At 48.5% G+C, this 21,560-nt stretch overlaps 1 protein-coding gene across 1 annotated transcript in view; it reads left to right on the forward strand.

The window, feature by feature from the left end:
* Nucleotides 1-9,707, forward strand: part of LOC128274802 (afadin) — a 31,394-nt gene extending 21,687 nt beyond the window's left edge. The window contains exons 11-15 of the mRNA XM_053013113.1: nt 4,373-4,522; nt 4,596-4,770; nt 4,841-7,211; nt 7,337-7,455; nt 7,545-9,707. Coding sequence (XP_052869073.1) covers nt 4,373-4,522; nt 4,596-4,770; nt 4,841-7,211; nt 7,337-7,455; nt 7,545-7,725 — 2,996 coding nt within the window. The 3' untranslated portion in view covers nt 7,726-9,707. The remainder of the gene's footprint in view (nt 1-4,372; nt 4,523-4,595; nt 4,771-4,840; nt 7,212-7,336; nt 7,456-7,544) is intronic.
* The last annotated feature ends 11,853 nt before the right edge of the window (nt 9,708-21,560 follow it).

Consider the following 21,560-nt stretch of genomic DNA (forward strand, 5'->3'; position numbering starts at 1 on the left):
AATTTTTATGGCTCCGGCGGAGGCAGCCGACAGTCACGGCGCGGGTCTCTGCGCCGACCGTTGTCCTCCGTGGTGATGAATCACACGTACTCGACGCCATTTCTCACGCACAACGATGCCGCGTACCGCCGGATGTCGAATCCCGACATCAGTCAGCGACGCTACAGCCTGTCGCTCTCGCACGAGGACATTCTGTCGAACGATCAGTTACAGCAGATTCACTTCGATCCCCGCTATCGGGACTGCCGGTCGAGCACGAGCCTGAACAGCATCTACTACAATCAGCATCGTAGCCGTAGCAATAGTCTGAATAGTATCGGACGAATAGTAGGAGCAGGTATCGCCCAACAGCAGCAGCCAGTGCGCTACGACACGCCACCCTCAATCTATGTCGAAGATTACGACTCACGAAGCAATAGCCACAGCAGCAGGGAAATGATAAAAATCGACGAATCAACCGAACCGGCGGCCGAAGCACCAGTCACGACGACGGAGTCCACACGCGTTCCTCCGGCGTGCGTGTTCGAGATACGCATCGAAGCGCCGTCGACCGAATCGAACCTGTCTTTCGTGGCGGACGTAAATCTTGATGACATCCCGTTCATCGATGAAGATGAGGACGACGGGGAGGAAGCGCCCGGTTCGAGGAGTCGCAGTACGGTCAACAATGCCGCTAGCCAAACAGATTCCGGAACCAACGCCAGCGAACCAGTGTTACCTTCTGTTACCGTAGTCAATCAACCTGTTGGTCCCAGTGGCAGTAATGGTAATAATCCCAACAGTGGCAACCATCCACCGAGCATTATGATCAACAGCGCCAGCCGACGGGGTAGCAATGCGTCGTGTCGCAAAACGGTTAGTTTCGACATTATTAACGATCATCACGAGTACGACGATGGGTACGACGATGGAGCAGATAGAACAATGGCTCCCGAATGGCAAACAAGGGCCGCCGGGCGATTCGCTGATGAGTGCGTAGATGAGTGTTCGAGGCATTTGAATCGTTTAAACAACAACCAGAACAACCATCTAAACAATTTGGGAAACTTTCAGCAACAACAGCAGCATCATCTGAACGGCGGTGTCGAAGCTGCAATGTCCGTCGCGGAGATGTTTCACTCCGCATCACAAAGCAATAAAAGCACCACCGGCGAGGCGGTGGCAGATCCACGCGATAACAACAACATTCAAAGCGTGGACGAACCATTGCCGCCCGCTAAGCCGAACTCGATACTGATGAGCGAACCAAGAGTCGAGGGGGGCGATCAAGAACGTCCAATCGACACCATTAGGGATTACGTGATACGCCACTTCAGTGGGACGGCCAATGTGAACGTCAATAATAACTACTATTGCAGCAATAATAGCGCCGAGGGGCGACCACGGGCCACCGGCGCCGTTCAAGTAGTTGATGATGAAACCACCGACGTTTGCTGCTCGCGGAAGACACTGTTCGGACAGCAGAAGTCGGAAGAAGAAAGCGGTGAAGATCAGCCTTTCGAACGGCGGACGTCATCATACTTTGTAACCGAAGCGATCGATAACAGCACCGACAACCGGTCGGTGGACACTGATCACTGTAAGCTGTTGCGAAATATTCGGCTTTTAAGGGAGGAAGAAATCAGCCGCGATAGCGATGACAGAAACGAAGATGCATCGCACGAAGAAACTGGCGGTGGTGGAAGTGGCGGTGGTACGAAAGGTACGGCGAGACAACTTGTCCACTTCTTCCGTAAAATTCTCCGATAAAACTGGCGTACCTGGCGTTCTTGTGTTTGGTTTCCGTGGAGCGGTTTCTTCGGTTTTCTCGCTTCGTTTGGTAGGCTCACTCCTCTGCTTCACGATTCTTCGGTTCCGGTTCCGCCGCGTGTGCTCTTGTTTCGGTATCAGTTGTGTTTTTCTTTTATGCAGCCAGAATCGGCAATCCTTCGGCTACTAAGCAAACACATTCAATATCTTCTGGCCACACGGCCACAGCGACTGAACAGAGAGCGGAATTAGCGTTCCCGACCGCAGGCACTACTTTCTGCTTTACCCTAAGTAAGTCTGCTCCCAACGAGTGCGCAGGTACACGTTGTTACGTTTGTTGTGTCCATTGTGCCTTTCCTCTTTCCGGTATCACATTTGTTCCCACTTTGCTGCTGTGCTCGTGTTTATTGTTCATTGGAGACTGAGACTAAAATTGTTCTTATTTCATCTATTCTTTCGTCCGAAGCTGCAGCTTTCATTCATATGTTTGCATTTTTTATCTTTCGGAGCACATATCCACGAGCCCCGTTTATCACCCGCAACCCACAAAGTATCGATGTGCGATTCATTGGTTCTTCGCTCGCTGTTTCCATTCGTTTTTGGTGGTTTCCATTTTCGCTATTTACATTCCACTTTTTTGCATGCAATTTCGTGTTCCTGCTGTTCCCATTGTCATGACAACCGATGAAGCTCACGATTTTATTTTGCATTACTCTTGATTGGCAAACGTGATGAAGAAATGTGTATCCATACCAGCCAAGTGCCCAAAAATAGGGCAACGATGCAACCCGACTCCTTTACCAGGTGCATCTGACATGCAAGTCCTGCGTAATATTGAATTTCTAGTTACTTCACGCCATTTTTACTCAATTATGTTCCCAAGCACTACTTCTTCGCTAGTTCCGTGAACGAGCTTTCTTTTTTGATTCTACTTACATATGTGTGTACTTTTGGAGCAAGTTTTTTTTCGCTCCAGTCAGTCCGCCATTTTTTCGCCACCTCCCGTTCAATTCTTTAAGAACAAACGACTTCACAAAAGCATTAGCACTAACCATGATACTTCACACATCAATCGTCACTTTTCTAGTAGGCCTTGCATCACTACGATCACCCCGAGGAAACCGCAATGATTCTGCGACCATTTACCAAACCGATTCGAAATGTGAACAGATGAAATTTGGAAACGGGAAGGTGAAGGCCTTGACTAGATTCTACGACTCTTTGAAAGACGTAAACAACAATCCATGGATGCAGTCTAAACGGGCAAACGTTCGAAACATGCCTCGTGAACGCGAATCATTAGAAAAGCACACCACCGATCGCCTGTCGACTGAGGAGGAATGCAAAATACTCGATCAACTGAAGCACTGGAGTGTGTTCGGCTCCGTCGGAGAAGAGCTAGATGTTGCTGCTAATTCGAACGAAAGTTGCACGTTGCTGCAACAACGGGCACGATCGTGTGAGGATTCCATCGGTCAGAGTGATACGAGTAGGAGCTGCCACAGTGGGAAACCTCACCGTTATCCCGCTATCGAAACCCATCCTCGTAAGGGCCGCCAAAGCATACCGGACGTTGCTAATTATTATACGGCCGATTACGGATTCGCACCACACGCACTTCCCGATGGGTTCATTCTGCGCAAGCTGAAAGTGTGCCGTCCAAATTGCACCAACATTGAAAATCAGCAAGTAGCATTGACCTTCCTGCACAGCAGCGGCATGGGTCCATCAACTTCATCATCCGCGCTTCGAAATAGCTGGCCGGAATTAGCACCAACGCCACAAACGCCACGCCAGTTGAAGAAACAACATAACATACTGCGGCTTCTTAAGCAAATCAACAGCAAACTCGAGGCTGCGACGGTCCCGCGCAGCGAAGAGTCATCTCCCGGTGAAGAGAGTTGACCAGAAAGTAAATCGTTCGCTCCTTCCCTCGCAAACGTTGATATATAGTATTGTTGCTGCTTCTTGGCCAATCTCCGAAGGGATTTGCCGCGTATCACGCTTCTTTCCAGCCTCACAGTGTGTGTGTTTTTTTATCCGAGAGCGAACGTAGAGAGAGTAGTAGAGCAAGAGGCCTGACTATGAGCATTGCTTTGAACGAAACAGTATCATTGTCTCCTATTGCTTCGTATTGTGCTTGAGTCGAAATAATAATAATATCATTCCTGATCTTATTTCCATCATTCAATGAGTCACGCAAAGCAAACCCGATGCGTGTTTGAATGGGGAATGATCATAAGTAATAATTGAAGCCCTCCATTTGTAGATGTTGCAACTAATCGTAGAGTTGATGAACATTCAAATATTTATTTCACATTATTTTGTTGAAACCGCCACTGCAATTACTCGTTCACCGGAAGTCACGGACACAGAGTCCAACGATTTGTGCATGCTTTGAGCTGTCCCCGTATTTGCAATCGTTTCATAACACATGAACACTCACACACATATTAATCGATTGCTGGTGAATGTTACAACCCAGATCGACGGAGCAAACTTTAACAGCACCTACTATCAACTAATCCAAGCGTTTCGTTTTATGCTTCGAACTCTGTGACACTGTGCTTCAAAAATGTTCTAATCCATTGTCACTCTGCATCCGCTCTCGAAACGTGCACAGGTGGTCGAAGAATGTCCGAACGCGACATGACCCGGATCGGTACCACCAGTAGCGGTGATATCAGCAAACCACCCGTACCTACACCATCCGCCGGACAGCAGCTTCTAAATAGCAAATCGGTTCCCGCACTGCACCATGTTGGTAACATTGGTAAGCATTAATGTTTTAAGTTCAATCAAAGATCGTAAGCTCTCATGTTTTGTTATGTTTTGTGCTTCCGCAGGTTCTTCCGCCAATAAATCCCGTAGTATACACAATCTTGCTGGTGGTGGAGGCATTGCAGGAGGACCAGGAGTAGGTGGAATCGCTACATCGGCGACGGGTCAGGATCAGGGATTCTATCAGAATCTCAGCGTGTACCGAGCACAAAATCAAAGCCATCCGAATCTCGGCGATAGGTAAGTTCTAATGCTGGTCATAATTTAGCAGTCTGTGTTCTTAAAAAATACTTTTCGCTTTCGTTTGTAGACCTCCGATGCCCCTGCAGTCATCGCTCAATTCTCCCGGTGCTTCTAGCAGCAACGCTCACCTCCAGCAGCAGCAGCAGCAACAGCAGCAATTGCTGCAGCAGCATCAACTCCAACAGCAGCAGCACCCAATTTTAAGCCGTCCAGCGTCTGCCTATTTTAATAGCAATAATAGCAGTAACAGTATCAACCCGAGTAATCTGTTACTGACAACACCAAACTCTATGTCTTACACGATGCCTAATCAGCCTAGTAGTAATAGTAATAGCGGTAATCTTACGAACGTGTCGCAGCATCAGCAACAGATGAACACGATCAACAGTCGGCTTGCGTCGTCGATGGGTGTAGGACCGAAACAGCAGCCCATGGGAGGACCGGCGGTGAGCAATGTGAACGGCTTCATGCGGGACGTTCAAGCACAACAGAGTCTGCGCATGAATCAGATGATGGCTCCGTCGATGCCCAACATTGCACACTCCGTGGCCGGTGGAGGATATCATCATCCACCCGTCGGTGGAGGAGGAATATCCGCCAGCCAGAGCATGCAAAATGTGAACATGATTCCCGGCGGACCCGGTAGTCCCGCTGGTGGTGCTGGCTTCAGCTATCATGGCAGTGCTAACGGAAGTCCGATGCTGTCGCCTCAAATGTACTCACACGAGCAAGCGCAACAGCAACAACAGCAGCTTGTCGCACAGCATCACTCTTTGCTTCGCGGCCAAGCAAAGCTTGCCGAGATGAATGAACTTATCAAACGACGCCAACAGCAGCAGCAGCAGCCGGTCGCATACAATACGGGCACAGGGAACAAACCATTGCCCCAGCAGCAGCAGCATCACCAGCCACACATGATGCCTCCGTCAACGGCGCCCAAACCCGTCCGGGGGCCAGAAGATCAACCACCGCTTCCGCCCGCATCAACGCACCCTTTGTTTAAGCCGGGCAGTGGAACTGCACCGAACAGCGGCGCACCATACAGCAGCTCTGAACCGCCGAAGGTCGGTTACTATCCGACGATGACGCAAAGCAAAAGTGGAAACCCGCTTGGCAGTAATAATCCGTGGGAGCGCGAAGAGAAGGAAAAGGAAACGGAACTGCGCCGTGAGCATGTACGAGCGTGGCGGGATCAGCAAATAATGGAGCTGCAGTCGTTGCCACAGCGTACGTCGCAGCAGGAAGAACAGCTTCGCACGCTGGCGCTCGAGCGCGACTTTGAGCGGCGGGCAATGGAGGAAGACCAGGACTACGACACGGATATGCCGTACGGAGGAAAGGACCAGGGCAATGTGCAGGAGGTAGTGCGCTTGACTCAAGCGAACAACGCTCCGCTAACCGCACCACTGACCAAGCTGAAGCAAGTGGAGATCAAGCAGGGCACTGCTGACACAATTTCGCTAACATCCAGCGAACAGTCATCCACCGTAGCATCATCCGTTTCGACAACCATTGCCAACTTCCAGCACGGGGGACCCCCATTGATACAACCGAAGAGTATCCTCAAACATAACACCAACAGCAGCACACCTTCTTCACCGTCAAAGGGTGGAGCCACGAAAACGGCAAGCTTTGCGCACGACAACGGTAGCAACCATCCGGCCGCTCGCGCACAGCTCAACCTGAGCGAAATCACCGCCAACAATACCAACGCCAACCAGATGATGTCGCAGATGGTGCTGGACATGAATCAGCTCAACCTAACGTCCGGTCTACTGGGAGAGGATCGGGAGAATAGCGAGTACGGTGGTACCGGTCACGAACAGCTTCTACTGCACAACGGTGGCAGTGGATACGCTGGGATGGCAGGCGAGGCAAACAGCGTCGGTAGCGGTGGTGTTCCGCCTCCTCCGCCACCAGAACGCAACAGCTCGTATGTGATTATGTCACAGCAGCAGCAGAAGCTGCGGCCCGGCCCTGGCCCCAACGGTGCCCCAATGAAGCTTCCATTCGGTGGTACCCACAGTCCGGCCTTGGACCAGCAGCAGCAGCAAAATGTGCTAAACAACAACACAAACACCCTTCCGGTAGGAGGACGGTATGGTAACAACAGTTTGCTGATGACTGCACCGCCGAACAGCAACACTATCAGCAATCAGCAGCAGCAACAAGCATTATCGACCATTGCTCCTGCAGCGGGAAGCTCCTCCAGCATGCTATTGCAGCATGCCAATAGTAGCTACAAGGACAACAAACGCGTTTCTTTCCACGATGAAGATGCTGGCAACAACAACAACCCATCGACACCGCTGATGAACTCCGGTGTTGCGGGCTATACCCAAGCCGGACATTTAATCGGTGGTGTCATCGGAAACGACTCAACGGCGGTTGGTGGCCCAGGAGAACTTGGTACCATCCTGGAGCGGCCGGATCCTGACGTAAGTAGAGCGGACGCTTTTTCACTCCGGGAACGACCACACGATGGCGCCACCGGTCCAACGTGAACTTTGGTTGGAAAAGCTTTTCCACTAACAACGGGTTGCTTGGACGGTTTCATTCACAGCGCTTCATTGATGAAACGATGCCCGCTATGCTGCACACTCCCACCACCCCGGACGGTGAAAACTGGAACATGCAAATACAGGCGACACCAGGCGTTATTGGAGCACAGGAAGTTTATCGGTAGGTACTGCAGAGAGTGCTCTTGTTGGGGGGCATCGTCAATGGGCACACTGTTAACATGTCACATGTTTTTCATTGCTGCAATATAGTGACCCTCGCACCAGGCGGTTGGCAGAGCAACAGCAGAAACAAAAGAGCGAACCCGTGCCGGAAAAGTTGTCATTTAAAGAGAAGATGAAAATGTTTGCACTAGAATCAGGCGAAAACAATACACCGAAGGATAAACTGAAAATTTCCCGTGCCCAAAGGGACATTGACGCCGTGCACTGATCGACTGTGAAAGAGCTTCTCAGAAGCGCGTGACTCCGGCCATTCGGAGCGTAGAAAGTGTGTGTGTGTAAGTAGCTCCATAGTGTTAATGCTCTAGCGATAGGCTGCAAATTTAAACACAGTACAATCCTGTCCCCAATATGTACGTCGAAGAAGTTCGTACAGCGTGGTCATAGTTAAACAGGATACGAACCCGTTTTGGTGCATCCCCCGCTAAGGTTGATACTTAAGATCGAACCGTGGAGCTGGTGTTGAGAGACATGTAAAAATGGGGTGCCAGAAAAAAAATGGATCGATATTGTAGATAGTGCAAACAACTAATAGTATGTATGATGGAAATAGAGGAACAAGTTTTTAACATTATTTTCGTTTCAAAATGCACTGAAACGAAAACTTTGAGCAATGTGTAATGGATTCTGGCTGAACAATAATGATCCTACTATGGAAGATCGCTACGATTGATACGAACCCAATGGACCAATGGATGATACTGGCAGAGTAGATACGACAACTTAGAGAGATATGTTTGTTTTTATATATATTTAGCAATATGTGTATCGAAGGCAAGCGAGAGGGCGGGCGTAGTCAACAGACGGAAGATTTATATTTATATCTGTGAATCCATTTTGCAGCTGTCAAAACAAAATTGTTAAGGCTCAGAAGAAAATTTAATCAATAGAACAAGATCCTTATGAACAGATTCGGAGGAGGGAGTAGATTTAATGGGGTGGAAATTTTTTAAAACAGCACTCCTCAGTGCGGAGTTTTTTGTAGTAATTTTTATAGTTTTCTTCGTGATCGGTACGATGAAATCTTGAGGCATACAATGAAAGGTCAATTGAACTGTAAGAGGATTCTGCAATAATGTGAGCTCCCTTACGATACGGCGTGAAAGCATCTTTCGTGCACATGGAACGGAAGATTTTGATAAAGTCCTCAATTGTTAACATATTTATGCGGACTTTTTGAACTCCGAATGTTTCACTATATTTTGTAAAGTAAACCAGCATATCGGCACTTCAACATCTGCAGTGTACGTGCATGCAACTTGCACACTTTAACGGGTCCACGACATTTTTCGTCGCACGAATTCTCCGGTTTCGTTTGCTGTGTTTGGCACTTGTAGTACTGAGCTAACCTTGTATCGAGAAGCAACCGGAAGGATCGTAAACGATAGTAGATAGCATGTCAGCGTTTTCTTCTTTTTGTATTTTTGTCGATACGATTGTTGAGAAAGTAAACTAGACGTTGGCAGAGACGTGTAGCAGTAACGAACCAACCTATGATAATAGATGTAGGCAAAATCACCTAAACGACATCAAAGTGATTTTATTTGTTATATAAACAAGTATTTTTATATCGTAAACGAGAGACTATTGAAGAATTTCCAACAATTTTCGACATATTTAAGATACATTTACCTCTACACCACCAGCGGATTACGACCGATTTCTAGCACATATTTTTAAACTTAATTATAGATAAAAGGCACCCGTGGCGTCAGAATAACAGTACATGTTTTGTGTGGGTCGTGGTGTCCGATCCACTCACCGGAACAGGAACGTGTAACCAAATCCCTCAATCGAAAGTGCGCGGTACTGCGGCGGGTATTGTGACGGGCCAAACTCTATCACGCCACTGACAAATGGTGGTATCAGGAAACGGAAGCATAACTTTCGATTCCCGGCATACACCACTTGTACTTGTACAGAAGCATATGCTAGTGCTCTCCGTTAAATTAGTATTATTAGAACCGGTTTTTAACGAACGTCACGATCGAACTGTAGAAGACCTGTTAGGGCGCATCCGTGCAATCACGGAGTAGGAAGCTGGGTTTCAGGGTAGTAGTGAAAATGAACGCGCACGGTAGGAATGTTTGAGCAAATGAACGAGAAAATTTCATAGTTTACATAAAAACTACTATTTTCCAACATTTAAGAAATTATAAACGAAAATAACAGCTATGTAAATGTTAGTAACAATTGAGGTAAAACAAAACAAGCTCTGTGTGTATCCTCATTTTTTTGCAGTGAACGAATGATGACCACGTTTCAATTTAATTGTCATTGTTATTTCCAAATATATGGGTAATACTTTCATGGAATTATTTTTATAGCTTAGCATCATCGCCATTAAAAAAATGTGACGAGCGTCGTTGCCCTCCGTAGATCACCGTAGTTCCCTTGGCAGAAGTTTCGGAGTTGTACGCCACGGTGAAGCGAATCGTATCTGCTCCGTTGAACGCCCGCAGCCCCGCGGCACTGGAATGACTTGAAACTTTTATTTCACTGCCGACAGCCGTAACGGAACGCAATTCGTTAGGCCGAGCAGCATACGGCGATGTGCACATTATTTGTCCATTTTTGCAGTAAGATGCTCTCGGACTGTCATATGCGACTGCGAACCTAAACTGCCCAGCCGTGGGCAATTCTTTTGGCAAAATATTCTACATTTCGTGCACCATAAGTGTGCCGGCACTAAGGGCCCTTACAACTTCAACAACATCCTCAATGCTTCAAAGCGGCAGTTGACGTCGGTGAGCTTTGATTTTTGACAATACGTTCATTGATGATCAGTTTCGGACAACAGCTAGCATTGTGGTTCTGAAAACAAACGAACGTCACTTACGTCGGAGCAATCGGGTTTTAGCACCAGTTGCGCTTACTTCCCACCTTCCAAAGAAGGTTCTCTTGTACATTTTTGTTAATGTAAAATTCCTGTTAATATTTCAACTGTTCAGTTTTTGGAATCAAAGGTTAAATCGATCCCCAACGATGATGCTTAGCCATGAAGGTGTAGCAATACTTATCGAAAGTGCTTAGCTTTCCTTTCGCCGCAGAGAACTCTTCCACTGCCAAGCTCTCGGGCACTTGATTACCCTGTCCAATCACATTATTTACATAACATTTTTATAGGAATTTATTGCCCTCAAAATATCCACGTTCTGTGAACACACGAGTCCCACGGGTACCCAACGAATGCAAACCTGTGTTGTGGTGCTTAAAAAACGAAAATAAAGTATTGTACCGGGAGGCGGAGACCACGGGGCGGTTTTTTTAGCACGTCTCGTCCACGGGGCCATAAATGCAAATGTGCAGCCAACGAGCCGATGGAACATGTTGTTCTGAAGGGTGATGGAAATGTTTTGGATAATTAAAGTTCCACACGGTGTGGGAACGGTGCTGCTACACCGCAAAAGCAATATTGTTTACAAACCAAAAATAATCTGTGGAAAAAAGGCGAGAAAATAAACAACGCGCACATCAACCCGACATGTGCGCCCGTAATTTATGCGCACGCGGTCACCGCAAATTGTCAATGGCATTTTAATTCCATCGGGCTGATCTATACACGGGCTGGCCACACCGTGTGGCATTTGAGTATTGAAAAGCTGTTTCGGAGTTTTTGTTGTCCCCGCTCTGGTCGTGCCCATTTTTTTGCAGTGCCATTGCCATTCGCTGCTTGCACCCCGGCAGACGGGTGCGTGCGTGCGGCATTACAAAAGCCACCCCTTTTTCACGCCGCTGACCCAAATGTCACCGGATTGACGCACGCTCCTGGCTCCCTGGAGCCCCCTGGAGTGTGGCATTCCGGCAGTGGCAGTGCCTCAGATTGGGTCAGCCGATTCGCCCTACGTTCCGTGTTCCTTCCTTCCATATCGCTCTGAGCTTATCATTTTGTTCTCCGATATATTGCATGGTGTGCATTCCCGTAGGCATATTATCTGCAGTGAACTTTGCCGCTTTGAATACGCCCCACATAATGTTTTTTTTTTTCCAATTTGGCCGCGTTTCCTTCACTCGGCACAGCCTGTATCTACACAATTGCCGGCTGCCAACCACTCAGCACCGTCATCATCGTCGATCAACCGCAATCCGGCCGGTGACCGGTATCTGCGTGTGTGTGTGTGTGTGGGAATGCAACCAATCTGACCCCACAAAATCGATGCACTTCATTCATGCGCACCGCGTCACCCCGATGACAATTTTGTCTGCTTTTGCTGTTTGCACTCATTTTGTCCGCAGGTTCGTTCTGCTGCGTCAGGGATTGGCAGCGTTTCACTGCATTCGCAACTCAATGAAGCAATCAATCAATTATCGGCCATCGTCATGCGTCCCCATTACTGGCTGGCCACTGGCTGGTGCATCTCGCCCGCCGAACGACACTAATTACATAAAAAAAAGAAGATAAATAACCGTTGCGCCATTCGCGAACATCAAGTGGTGGTAGCCGCAATCAGCCTTTGGCGATTCGCTTTCGATTTTGTAATGGGAATTGCATTAAGTCGATTTGTTTGAGAGGATTTTTAGTACCCGCCCCGCAACATCCGCACTTTGGTGCCCCGTTTCAAAAACCCAGAATCAACATCGGGACAGCAAAGTTTCCAAATGCAAACCACAATGCTTTCGTAATGGATTGCAGAAAGGAAGCGCTTGCGTGTTGAAAATGATAAGAGGTGGCACTCGCTGGCATGCAGTAGAAAGGTTGCAGAATTAGAGTGAACCCCTCGGTGGCCACCAGCTGGGCATCATAACGGTGCCGAGAAAGGGAAGGCCGAGACCTAATGAAAATCGCACCCCATGGCCATTCGACATGGGGTCGTCCGTAAATCTGGTTCACTTCCCGGGAACCGTCCGGCGGCTGGCGGCGGCGGACGAGAACCGGATGGACAGTCTGAATTTCATTATTTATTAGATGGAAATGAACACGATCGTCTCGAGTGGATCGGTTTTTAATTTGTGTTTGCAGTTTTTTCTTCCTTTTTTCGCCCTTTCTCTATCTCTCCTGCGCGGGCGCGTGCTATCACGTTCTCCTTGGGGTTGTGCATTGACGTGGGTTTTCCGAGTGCCAAGCGGCAAACATAGCAGAGTATGCGGCGACGGGTAGGGTTCAAATTAACATGAGGTCACCATCGGCCAGACAACGGCCCACCAAACTACTGGCTCGACGACTGAAACACGACGACGGTTGGCTGGCCTTTTTGATGGCGGCCTCCACATTGAGTTTACCATAAATTCGACAGAAGTTGTCACATAAAGCATAAAAATTACCATAAACGAGCATAAAACATGAGTGTGTCGCTTTGGCTTTGTTTTTCTTTTTTGCTGCTTGTCCCGAAACAAAACGCGTAGCGGGCCAACCGCTCTTTCCGGAATCCGACACTCTTTTCTGACGGCGTTCCGTTCGTGCTATCGGCTTTCGAGAGGGGTTTTGCTTAAACTTGCTTTTTGTTTTGCGCCCTTTTATTTGGGGAGATAAAATGGAAAAGTCATTGTAATTTAGATTGTACACCGTTCGGTGGCTCGTCGAAATGGCGGGTTTCGCCGACCTGTGGACCGGACCGGGACAGTGCACCGCCGCCAATGATATGCTGCCGGATTCTTCGCGTGAAAGGGCTTCGCCGAGAAGGCGGAGCAGAATATTTTAACAACATTATCATACATTTGCCATATTTTCCCGGGTCGCCCAAAATGTGTCGAACCGTGTCGGAAGCGCTCAGTAATGTCGGGCACTCTTCATAATAATTTAATTTCACCCGTACCTTCGAAGCGGCCCATCCTTGGCCCGACCGGCGGGGCTTAGACTTGTCACAGCGGATCTGTGATTTGTTAACTCTTTTGCCAGGAACCACACAGCCAAGAGAATAAATTAAGCGACTCCGAAACGTTATCCGCGCCATACGGAGCGCGGCTTACCGGAAAACCCAAAAATATCTTCCGAAATAGGGGCCATTTCTAAAGATCACCCATCATAACTCAAGAGCCCAGCAGCATCGGCAGGCGAATATAATGGGCTCGCACCGCTTGCCAAACGCACGGCTTAGCTCACGGCCAGCTTACGGCGTCAAATTGTTTTTGTATTAAAAATCATCAATCCGAAGCATTACACCATCGGATCGCATCGTGATGATGGGTTGGGTTTCACGTTATCTTCCGTTCCGTCCGTTTTCGTCCCATTTGCCGAGTTTCGTTCCACCGAAAAAGTGTTCCGAAATAATGGAGGAATAAAATCCTAACACATTTTTTATCGCTCCCTCCCCGAACGGTAACGTTGTAAATTTATTGAGCCATAAAATTCCACCCCTTTTGCTTTGCTGCGGCCACCGCTGCTGGGTTGGGCGCAAAGGCTGGGCTCAGTAGTTCAGCACTTCACTCGGACCGGTGGACAGGGACCGATGCGAGGGGATCTTGCGAGCGCTTCTCAATCTCGCGCCATGATCGGTCCGACGGGTATCGAGATCGCCTTAAATGGCTCGCCCCGAACACCACCACGATGCCTAACTGTTCCGTTTCTTTCCATTTTTACTTCCATATTCCATTTGCCAGACCTCGACACACAATAGGGTTTTTCGGGCAGGACTCGAAGTGCCGTCGAGTGCCGGCTTTATTCTCCGCGCTCGGATCGGAGATCCTTTTCTTTCGCTTTATCCTTTCCACTTTCCAGGACCAGGCCCGGTTTGGCTGCAAACCAGCACCACCGGCGTGTAATTCGACAGCGGCTGTGGCGACAGTCGTTGGCCATTTTTATTGCTCCTTCGGGTGATATCTTGTGGACACGTTCTACTTTGCGTCCGTCACCGTCTACCGTCTAAGGCGCACCAATTTATGCACAACTATTACAATTTTAAACCGTTGCCGATCGTGCCTCGGTCGAAGAGCAAGATTCCGAGCTCTTTCCGAAAGAGAGGTTGCGAGGAAGCGATAGTTGCCCCGGATCACGGTTCGCTGAAGTTGGGTTGTACCGCGATTACACCGCGCGTAGAACCATGTAAGAGTCGGTTGAATAAGAACGGCTTCCTTTCGGCCACAACAACCGGTCACGGGCGGCGGCAAGATGATGTCGGGGCACGGGATGATGCTCTTCTCGGTCGTTTCGGTTTCAGTTTCTTTCCGCGGCTCCCGAGCCGGCCGGACGGACGGACGATAAATTATGGCAGTTTTTCGTCCTGCAAAACCCGGAAACGAGTTTTATTAGCATGCCACAATGTGAACTGTGCTGCTGCGTCATGAATCATGCTCCGAAGCCGTAGAACGCAATCGCAAATGGCAGTAGCGGAGACCGGCGCGTGTAAGCGTGCCGAGATGTTGCCGCTATATTTTATGCATTCAATAAATCTTGCGCTTTATGAAGCTCAGAAACAGTATATAATTATGCGCTGCAGTAGCCAGGGCCAGTGTTGGCGGGCGAGTGCCAAAATTGTAATTCAATTTATTACCGTCCATCGGAGTGGAGTGTACTCGATTTTCGAACAGTGCCAACGGAAGTGAACTTTTCTGTGTGAACCGTTATGGTCAAAGCTTAGGCTAAGTATCCTCAAGAAGCGATGGATTAAGTTTTGCAAAATAATGTTTCTTATCGTTCGCAGATCGATCCGATTGAAGCCATTCCATTCCATTACATTATCGAAGCATCTTCGCCTAATCATTCGCCGTTAACCACACGGTTCACGGTGGCCGCTTGTAGCGTAAATAATTTAATCCCAAACAGCACAGCCAGCACGGCAGCCAGCGAATGCGGCGAAGGATTTGCCCGTCCCCGATCTGTTTGTTAGTGAAAATTTCGTTTTAAGTGGCTGAAGATAAATTATTCAGCTCCGTACACGCGCTGCCGTTGCCGTCGGGAAAGTAAGTGGAGCTTCAAGTGAAACGAAGCACGAATATCCCGGTTCTGCCCGTTTCGGAAACGCTCCTTCGCAGCCACGGGTGCAGGATACGTGTTGATGTAACGCAGACTCGCAAGCCGCCATTGCCACGCCGTTTGCCGAGCCGATGTTTTCCATCATCTGCTACGCGGTTGAGCGACGGACCGGTGCGATAAGAGGCGAAGGCGAAGATGGAGAAGGTTTTCCACTTTTTAAACGAATACTGCCATTAGTGTGCCGCGTCACAGTCACAATAAACAACTTTTCCGGCCCAAACTTCATTCGCATGAGCGAAAACACACAACTTCCGCACTTCGCACGTAAACGGTTGGCCTCAGCCCCCGGCCCAAGCGACTGGCTCCTTCGGGACGAATGGAGTGATTAAGTTTCTAAGCCGGCCTCGAGAGAACGCTTCACGTTCGCCGGTTGGCTGGCTGGCAGCTGGTCCGACTGACGTGCGTGGCGTGTTTCGCCCATTTGTTACGAGACAAAATTAACATTCCACGGAGCGCAACGTGACGGAGCGCCGCAAGCGTCTGGCCCCGCACGTCGATGCCGCGACAGACGCACATCGGTGTCAGCGGGAGGATATCACCTCCGTGGCCTGGCGGAGTCGGCGGAGAAAGAAACCTTTCCGCGTCACGCGGCGCCCGCTGCCGGAGGGTGTTTTCCTTCGCAGCAGCGGCAGAAAATTCATTATTTTCCGCGCACGACCGACCGAGCGGAGCCACCGTTCCTAAGCTTCCGGTGAGAGTTATTTTTCTCCATTTCTCCGGAAAATCCCCGTTTTTGTCGGTTCCTTCGCGGTTCGCGGATTTCCCGCGCTGCACACCGGATCAGCGAGGGCCGCTTCGATTCGGCTTAACATTTTATTTATTTACACTCTACCCAAGCCCGGGGCCCGGGGCTGATTTTGCATTCCCTCGCTCCGCGTGCTCGCTGAAGTGTTTGCCACCCCTTTAAAGGTCGGCCCAGGTTTGTGACTGTGGCTTCCGGCTTTCCGGAGGGAGCGGGGCCCCAGATAATCCAACCCTCCAGGGTCAGGGTCCGATCCATTATGAGGGTGACGAACGAGGGGATGATGTGCTGATGACAGGCATCCGCCGGGCGGAAGGGTGGATAGCTAATTGATTTTGATGGTTGAACCGCTGACGGATGCAGTCTCGGTGTCGTTCGAATGCGTTAATGTTTTATTTTTCGATCGGACCATCACCGGTGCAATCGGCCGATCCGAATGTTGGTTCGGTAAGTGGTTTCCGAACGTCTGGTCAGATTCGAATCGTTTCGTTTTCTTATTTTTAGTATCCTCCACATAGATAGATAAGATAGATTTTATTTCAACAAAACAACGAGGATAGATTTTATTTCAACAAAACAGCATGAGATAGAAGGATGCAAACTTTATTTCAGTCATTCAATATTCAGTCAAAAACATCGATTAAGTCGTGTAAATAATATTTCAGATGTTCAACCTCGTCAAACGACATGGTTTTGTAATCCGATCCGTTCTCCGCTTCTCAGGTATTATTGTTGACCGGACTGTCTTGATTAATTAATCTAATTCTGCTAAATTACATGGGATCTTCTCGGATGCTCCAAGGTTCATTAATGCCAACATGTTCTCAATGGGCGACGGGTCTGGGCATTGCGATTGAGAGTATAATATCTGAATATCATCAATCTCGAGGTACCGGCTGATTACTTGTGCCTCGTAGAATGTTGCATGATTCTGTTATAGCGTTACATTTCGACCAATAAGACGTGTTTCTTTATGAATGATTTTTTCTTTCGCCTGTTTGATAAGCTCAATGCTCAAATACCCAATATTCAAAAATATACAAAATATACCCTCGGCTTATTTAAATACGTTTGGCTTCAAAAGCTTGTGAAAAGCAAGGCCACATTTTTTTGCATCATATAGACTGCATCGGATACACAGAAGGAACTTCTTCTGGTTTGGTTTGGGATGGTGTGAATATTTTTGGCGGATAGAAGAGGATTTTTAGTAGTTGGGATGTAACGATTATTCGTTTATGTTTATCAATTTCTTTTGATTTCTTACACTTATCGTTATTGTTTTTACCATTACAGGTCATTTGACGATTTTCATCGATTAGTGTACAATACTTCCTGGTTTTTACCGTCTTACGCGCTCCGAAATTAACTAATATCATGTAAGTTGTTTATCATTTATTTCTTCTGTATTTTGAATATCAAAACATACAAAAATCACATTTTTATGACTTATAAATAACTAAATGTACTCTGGTTGCTGTAATATCGAGCTAAACAAAACGCATTCTGCTCAAACTCATGTACGTGTATTCAAGAGATTCAACCGTAATGTACTTCAATCGTCATAATTTTGCTATTAGAATGTTTATCTTAAAAGAACGATTCCGAAAGAACATATACTCATATTTTCAGATATTGTTCAAACGTTCAGATGATGAACTTTGTTTCGCTAGCCACTATAACGTCGAAAAGGGCGTTTCAATGTTGTTGATAATCCCCATTCCACCCATCTCAGGGTCTTTGGCTTGACCGCATTATTTTATGCAAACTTTCGGCATGAAACTGTACGAAAAAACGTCACATGCTAGTCAGGTGCACATTTTTTTTTTAGGTATTCCGGATTGTTCTAAAACCCCTTTTGTGCCATTCCATCGAACAATAGGGGTTTGCTGCGATTGTTATTATTCTATTCTATTGAATTTTATTCATCGACCGAACGGATGGGTGTGTGTGTGTGTGTCGAGATAAAGGAAATCCTCCCACACGACCGAGTCCCGGGCCGGCAGAGTGCAAAAGTTTGTTCGACGAAATGCACGTACAACCCTGGCGCGATATTAATCAAATGCTTTTCTTTCTGGTTTCGCATCCACCTTATCCGCCACCGCCCCTCCACCCCGATTTGCATATCGCCGTCACGCGGAGCCCTCCCGGGACGCCCTTGCCTGCGGGGGAGGCTGTTTTCAATAACATTCCAGACAATCCGACGGTTCTTCTCGATGGCGCGCGCAGGGCGTAACGTGACACGCCGATGCGCCGGGGCCGTGCCGCCGCTTGAAGGTCCTCTATCTCCCTCTTTCCGTTCGATTTATCTTCTCAGCCCGGACGATGACGTCGCGGAACGCGTTCGACAAACGATTCGTTCAGGGCACCGGAGTCGGAGGGTGAGGGTTAAGGGATTAATTTATGAGTTACGGGACGACCCTCGACGGACGGACGATGCGCGATTTGCTACCACCCTGCGCTGCACCCTCGCTGTGCTCCCATCGTCGTCGTCGTCGGTGCTTCATTATCTATGCCAGAAACAACAGCTGACGCCCATCAATATGCATAATCATCTTAGCCCCCTTAAGCCCTGCGTACCGGCCGAGACGGGCTGCCCGACCACTCCCGGCCCGGCCCGGGCCAGCAGCATCTCGACATCTTCCCGTCAATTGGCCCGTGTCTGCATCATCATCAAGCGGGGCAAAAAAGGGGAAAAACTTCTGGACGCCAGAGATTAGATCGGGCACGGCTCGTGTTCTCTGTGCGCCTCTCTGTGTGAGAGATTTCCCTCCTTTATTATCGGCCATTATTGGCGGATCTGAGGGGAGAACTTTCCAGCGTCGTTGGAAGTTGTTTTTGGGCTTTGAAACGATTGGCAGCAACCGAAACTGTGAGTGGAAACACAAAAAAGTGCTCACAACGCCAAACAAAAACATCGGTTCGGATCGGATGTTGCGGTCCCAGCGAAGTGGTGGAAAATTCGGCACAAAAGATTGCAAACAACAACAAAAACAAACTCCCAAAAAAAATAATCTTTAGCCAGTGGCCATTTGGGTTCGGGCAATTGCACAGTAACCTCAGATGAGCATTGAAAAGTGAAATAAAAATAAACATAACAAAAAGCCGAACCTGGATGGCCGCCAGGAGAGCTGATCCCGGATGGAAAATGCGCGGAATGGAAATCTCCGAGCGGTGACTCCGTGTAGCATATGGAAATCGTAATTAAATAGGGCATGCCTGGCGAGACGAGGTATCCCGCTTGGGGTATCCCTCCAGCCGGGACGGAATTGCGAACAAAGGTTGAACAGGGCTGAAACTAGACACCGAAATCAGCGTACCCTCATTACCTCGGTCGATCCGCGCGCGCCCTCCGCGAAGAGAGTATCGATTAAGTCGGACGTCGGCCGTGCGTGCAACCCGGTCTCAAGTGGTCCCGGTGCCCGGGGGTTGCCGAGGAAAGATGCCGAGGAAAGGAAAGATTTGTTTGGAAGATAAATTAGAGAGAATTTCTCGTTTCTGGTGCTTGTCTGCCTTCTTCTTTTTTTTCCCCCGCTCGCAATCCCTTCTCACTTTTATGGCCACGTTCTTGAGGCTCCACCGATAGAGCCCGGACCCCGAGTAACGAGCAACAAAAGGAAGAATGTCGATTTTCTTCTCTCCGTTCTATTGTGCCCCCGACTGGAATCCCGGCCCTCCCGGGAAGGATGAGCTGTGTGGGCCGGTGCACCAAACAATGGTGACAAAGGAAAGGACACCCGCACACACACACACACAGAGAGAGCCCGGGAGACACGTGGAAGTGTTGGGCGGTTACCTTGCTACCACCTACCGAAGTGTCTGAACATTTTCCATTTCTGACGGCAAGTTTTCGTTGGAACTGTCACCCTTGCGACCCGATTCCAGACTACGCTGGGGTCATGCGGGTCATTGTTTTTCCTTCGACTTCGACGATAATCGTCCAGTCCGGGCCGAAATGGCTATTATGCGATTCCTTCGTTTTTCCACGTCGATTTTCCAAAGCCCAGGGACCGTCCGGGGTGCTAAAGGTGCCAAAGATGACGGTCCACAGAAGTGGCATTTGCATAATTAACGCACACACACAGAGCACAGCACTTTGGCATGCAAACTTCCGCTCAAGTGGCCCGCTCCCGGGGGGAGGGTACGGTCCCAATTTATTATCCTCTCACCGTTTGGAGCTATTCTTCTATTCTGAGCGAGGACTTCCCTTGGTTGGACTTTTTGTTCTGCCGAAAGCTAATTATGATGCCGGTGCTTCTGTTGGTGCGCCGACTCATAAAGTATCGGCAAGAAAGCCAGGCGTCGTCCCAACACTTTCTTCCGTTCCGTTCGAATAAAAGTTGTGGTTAAGCGCTCTCCGGATTCATGTTCGCGTCTGACATGTTATTTGGCTGTCAAAATAGATTTCGTTTCTTCGTGTTGGGCCAAAAACAATAACTCTTGCTGAACGCCGTCCGTTCCGCCGAAGGTCCTGCGGCTCCTGGCTCGGGCTCGGGGTTTTGTTTTCACGCACCTCATCCGGCACCGGAGTCGGTGGACGGCAAAACAGACAAAACACAGGCACAATTTATGCTGCCGTCTGCCCGGGAGCCGCCGGCGTTTGGAGTGTTTTCCATTTTCCCAAAAGCATGAGCCCGCCCGGCTCGGCGTCCCTCCCCCCGGTCCGGGGTCTGCGGTTCACATCAATTCGCGTAAATCGAATTCCAGACTCTCGGCAGTGGGGTCCGGTTTTGTTACGCTCTACTAGGTCTATACGTTGAGAAGTGAACTGTTTTTAACACACAAAAAATGTTTATACATTTTTTATGCGATTTTCTATTTTATTCAAAGTATGTGCCATCGCTAGCTATATATTTCTCCTATCTCTCTGCTTAATCATGGATTCTCAGAGGAAAGAATTCTTCGTCTTTTTAAGTACACTAATTAGTCATCCCATTTCGACTTCCTTGTAGAAAAACGAAGGGCTGCTCAGCCAATACGTGTCCCATCGATGAAAATGAATGATATTCGGAAAGAACCAAGTCTGGTGAATAACGCGGGGAGGGATAGCAGCTTCCATCCAAGTGATTTGATAGTATCTTGAAACAGTTTTGTTTCTGGGGCGCCTGGTGCTTGTTGCCACGGGCCACCAGGCGCCTCCATTTTAAAAAACTGAAACGGCTTTTTGGTCGTTTTCGATCAATGCATGATTCAAATTGACCATTTGTTGTCAGTAGCGATCGGAATTAACGTTTCCATCAGGTTTTAGGAGCTTCTGAAACACCACACCTTTCTGTCCCATCACAAAGTCCGTTTTTTGGAGTCCTTCGACACTTATTTTTGTTAAGTCAAAATCGCCATTTTGAAACTTTTTAAACCACTCAAAGCACTGAGATCTTCCAAACACAAGCCCCGACAA

Source organism: Anopheles cruzii, chromosome 3 (genome assembly GCF_943734635.1).
Source record: "Anopheles cruzii chromosome 3, idAnoCruzAS_RS32_06, whole genome shotgun sequence".
Lineage (NCBI taxonomy): Eukaryota > Metazoa > Arthropoda > Insecta > Diptera > Culicidae > Anopheles > Anopheles cruzii.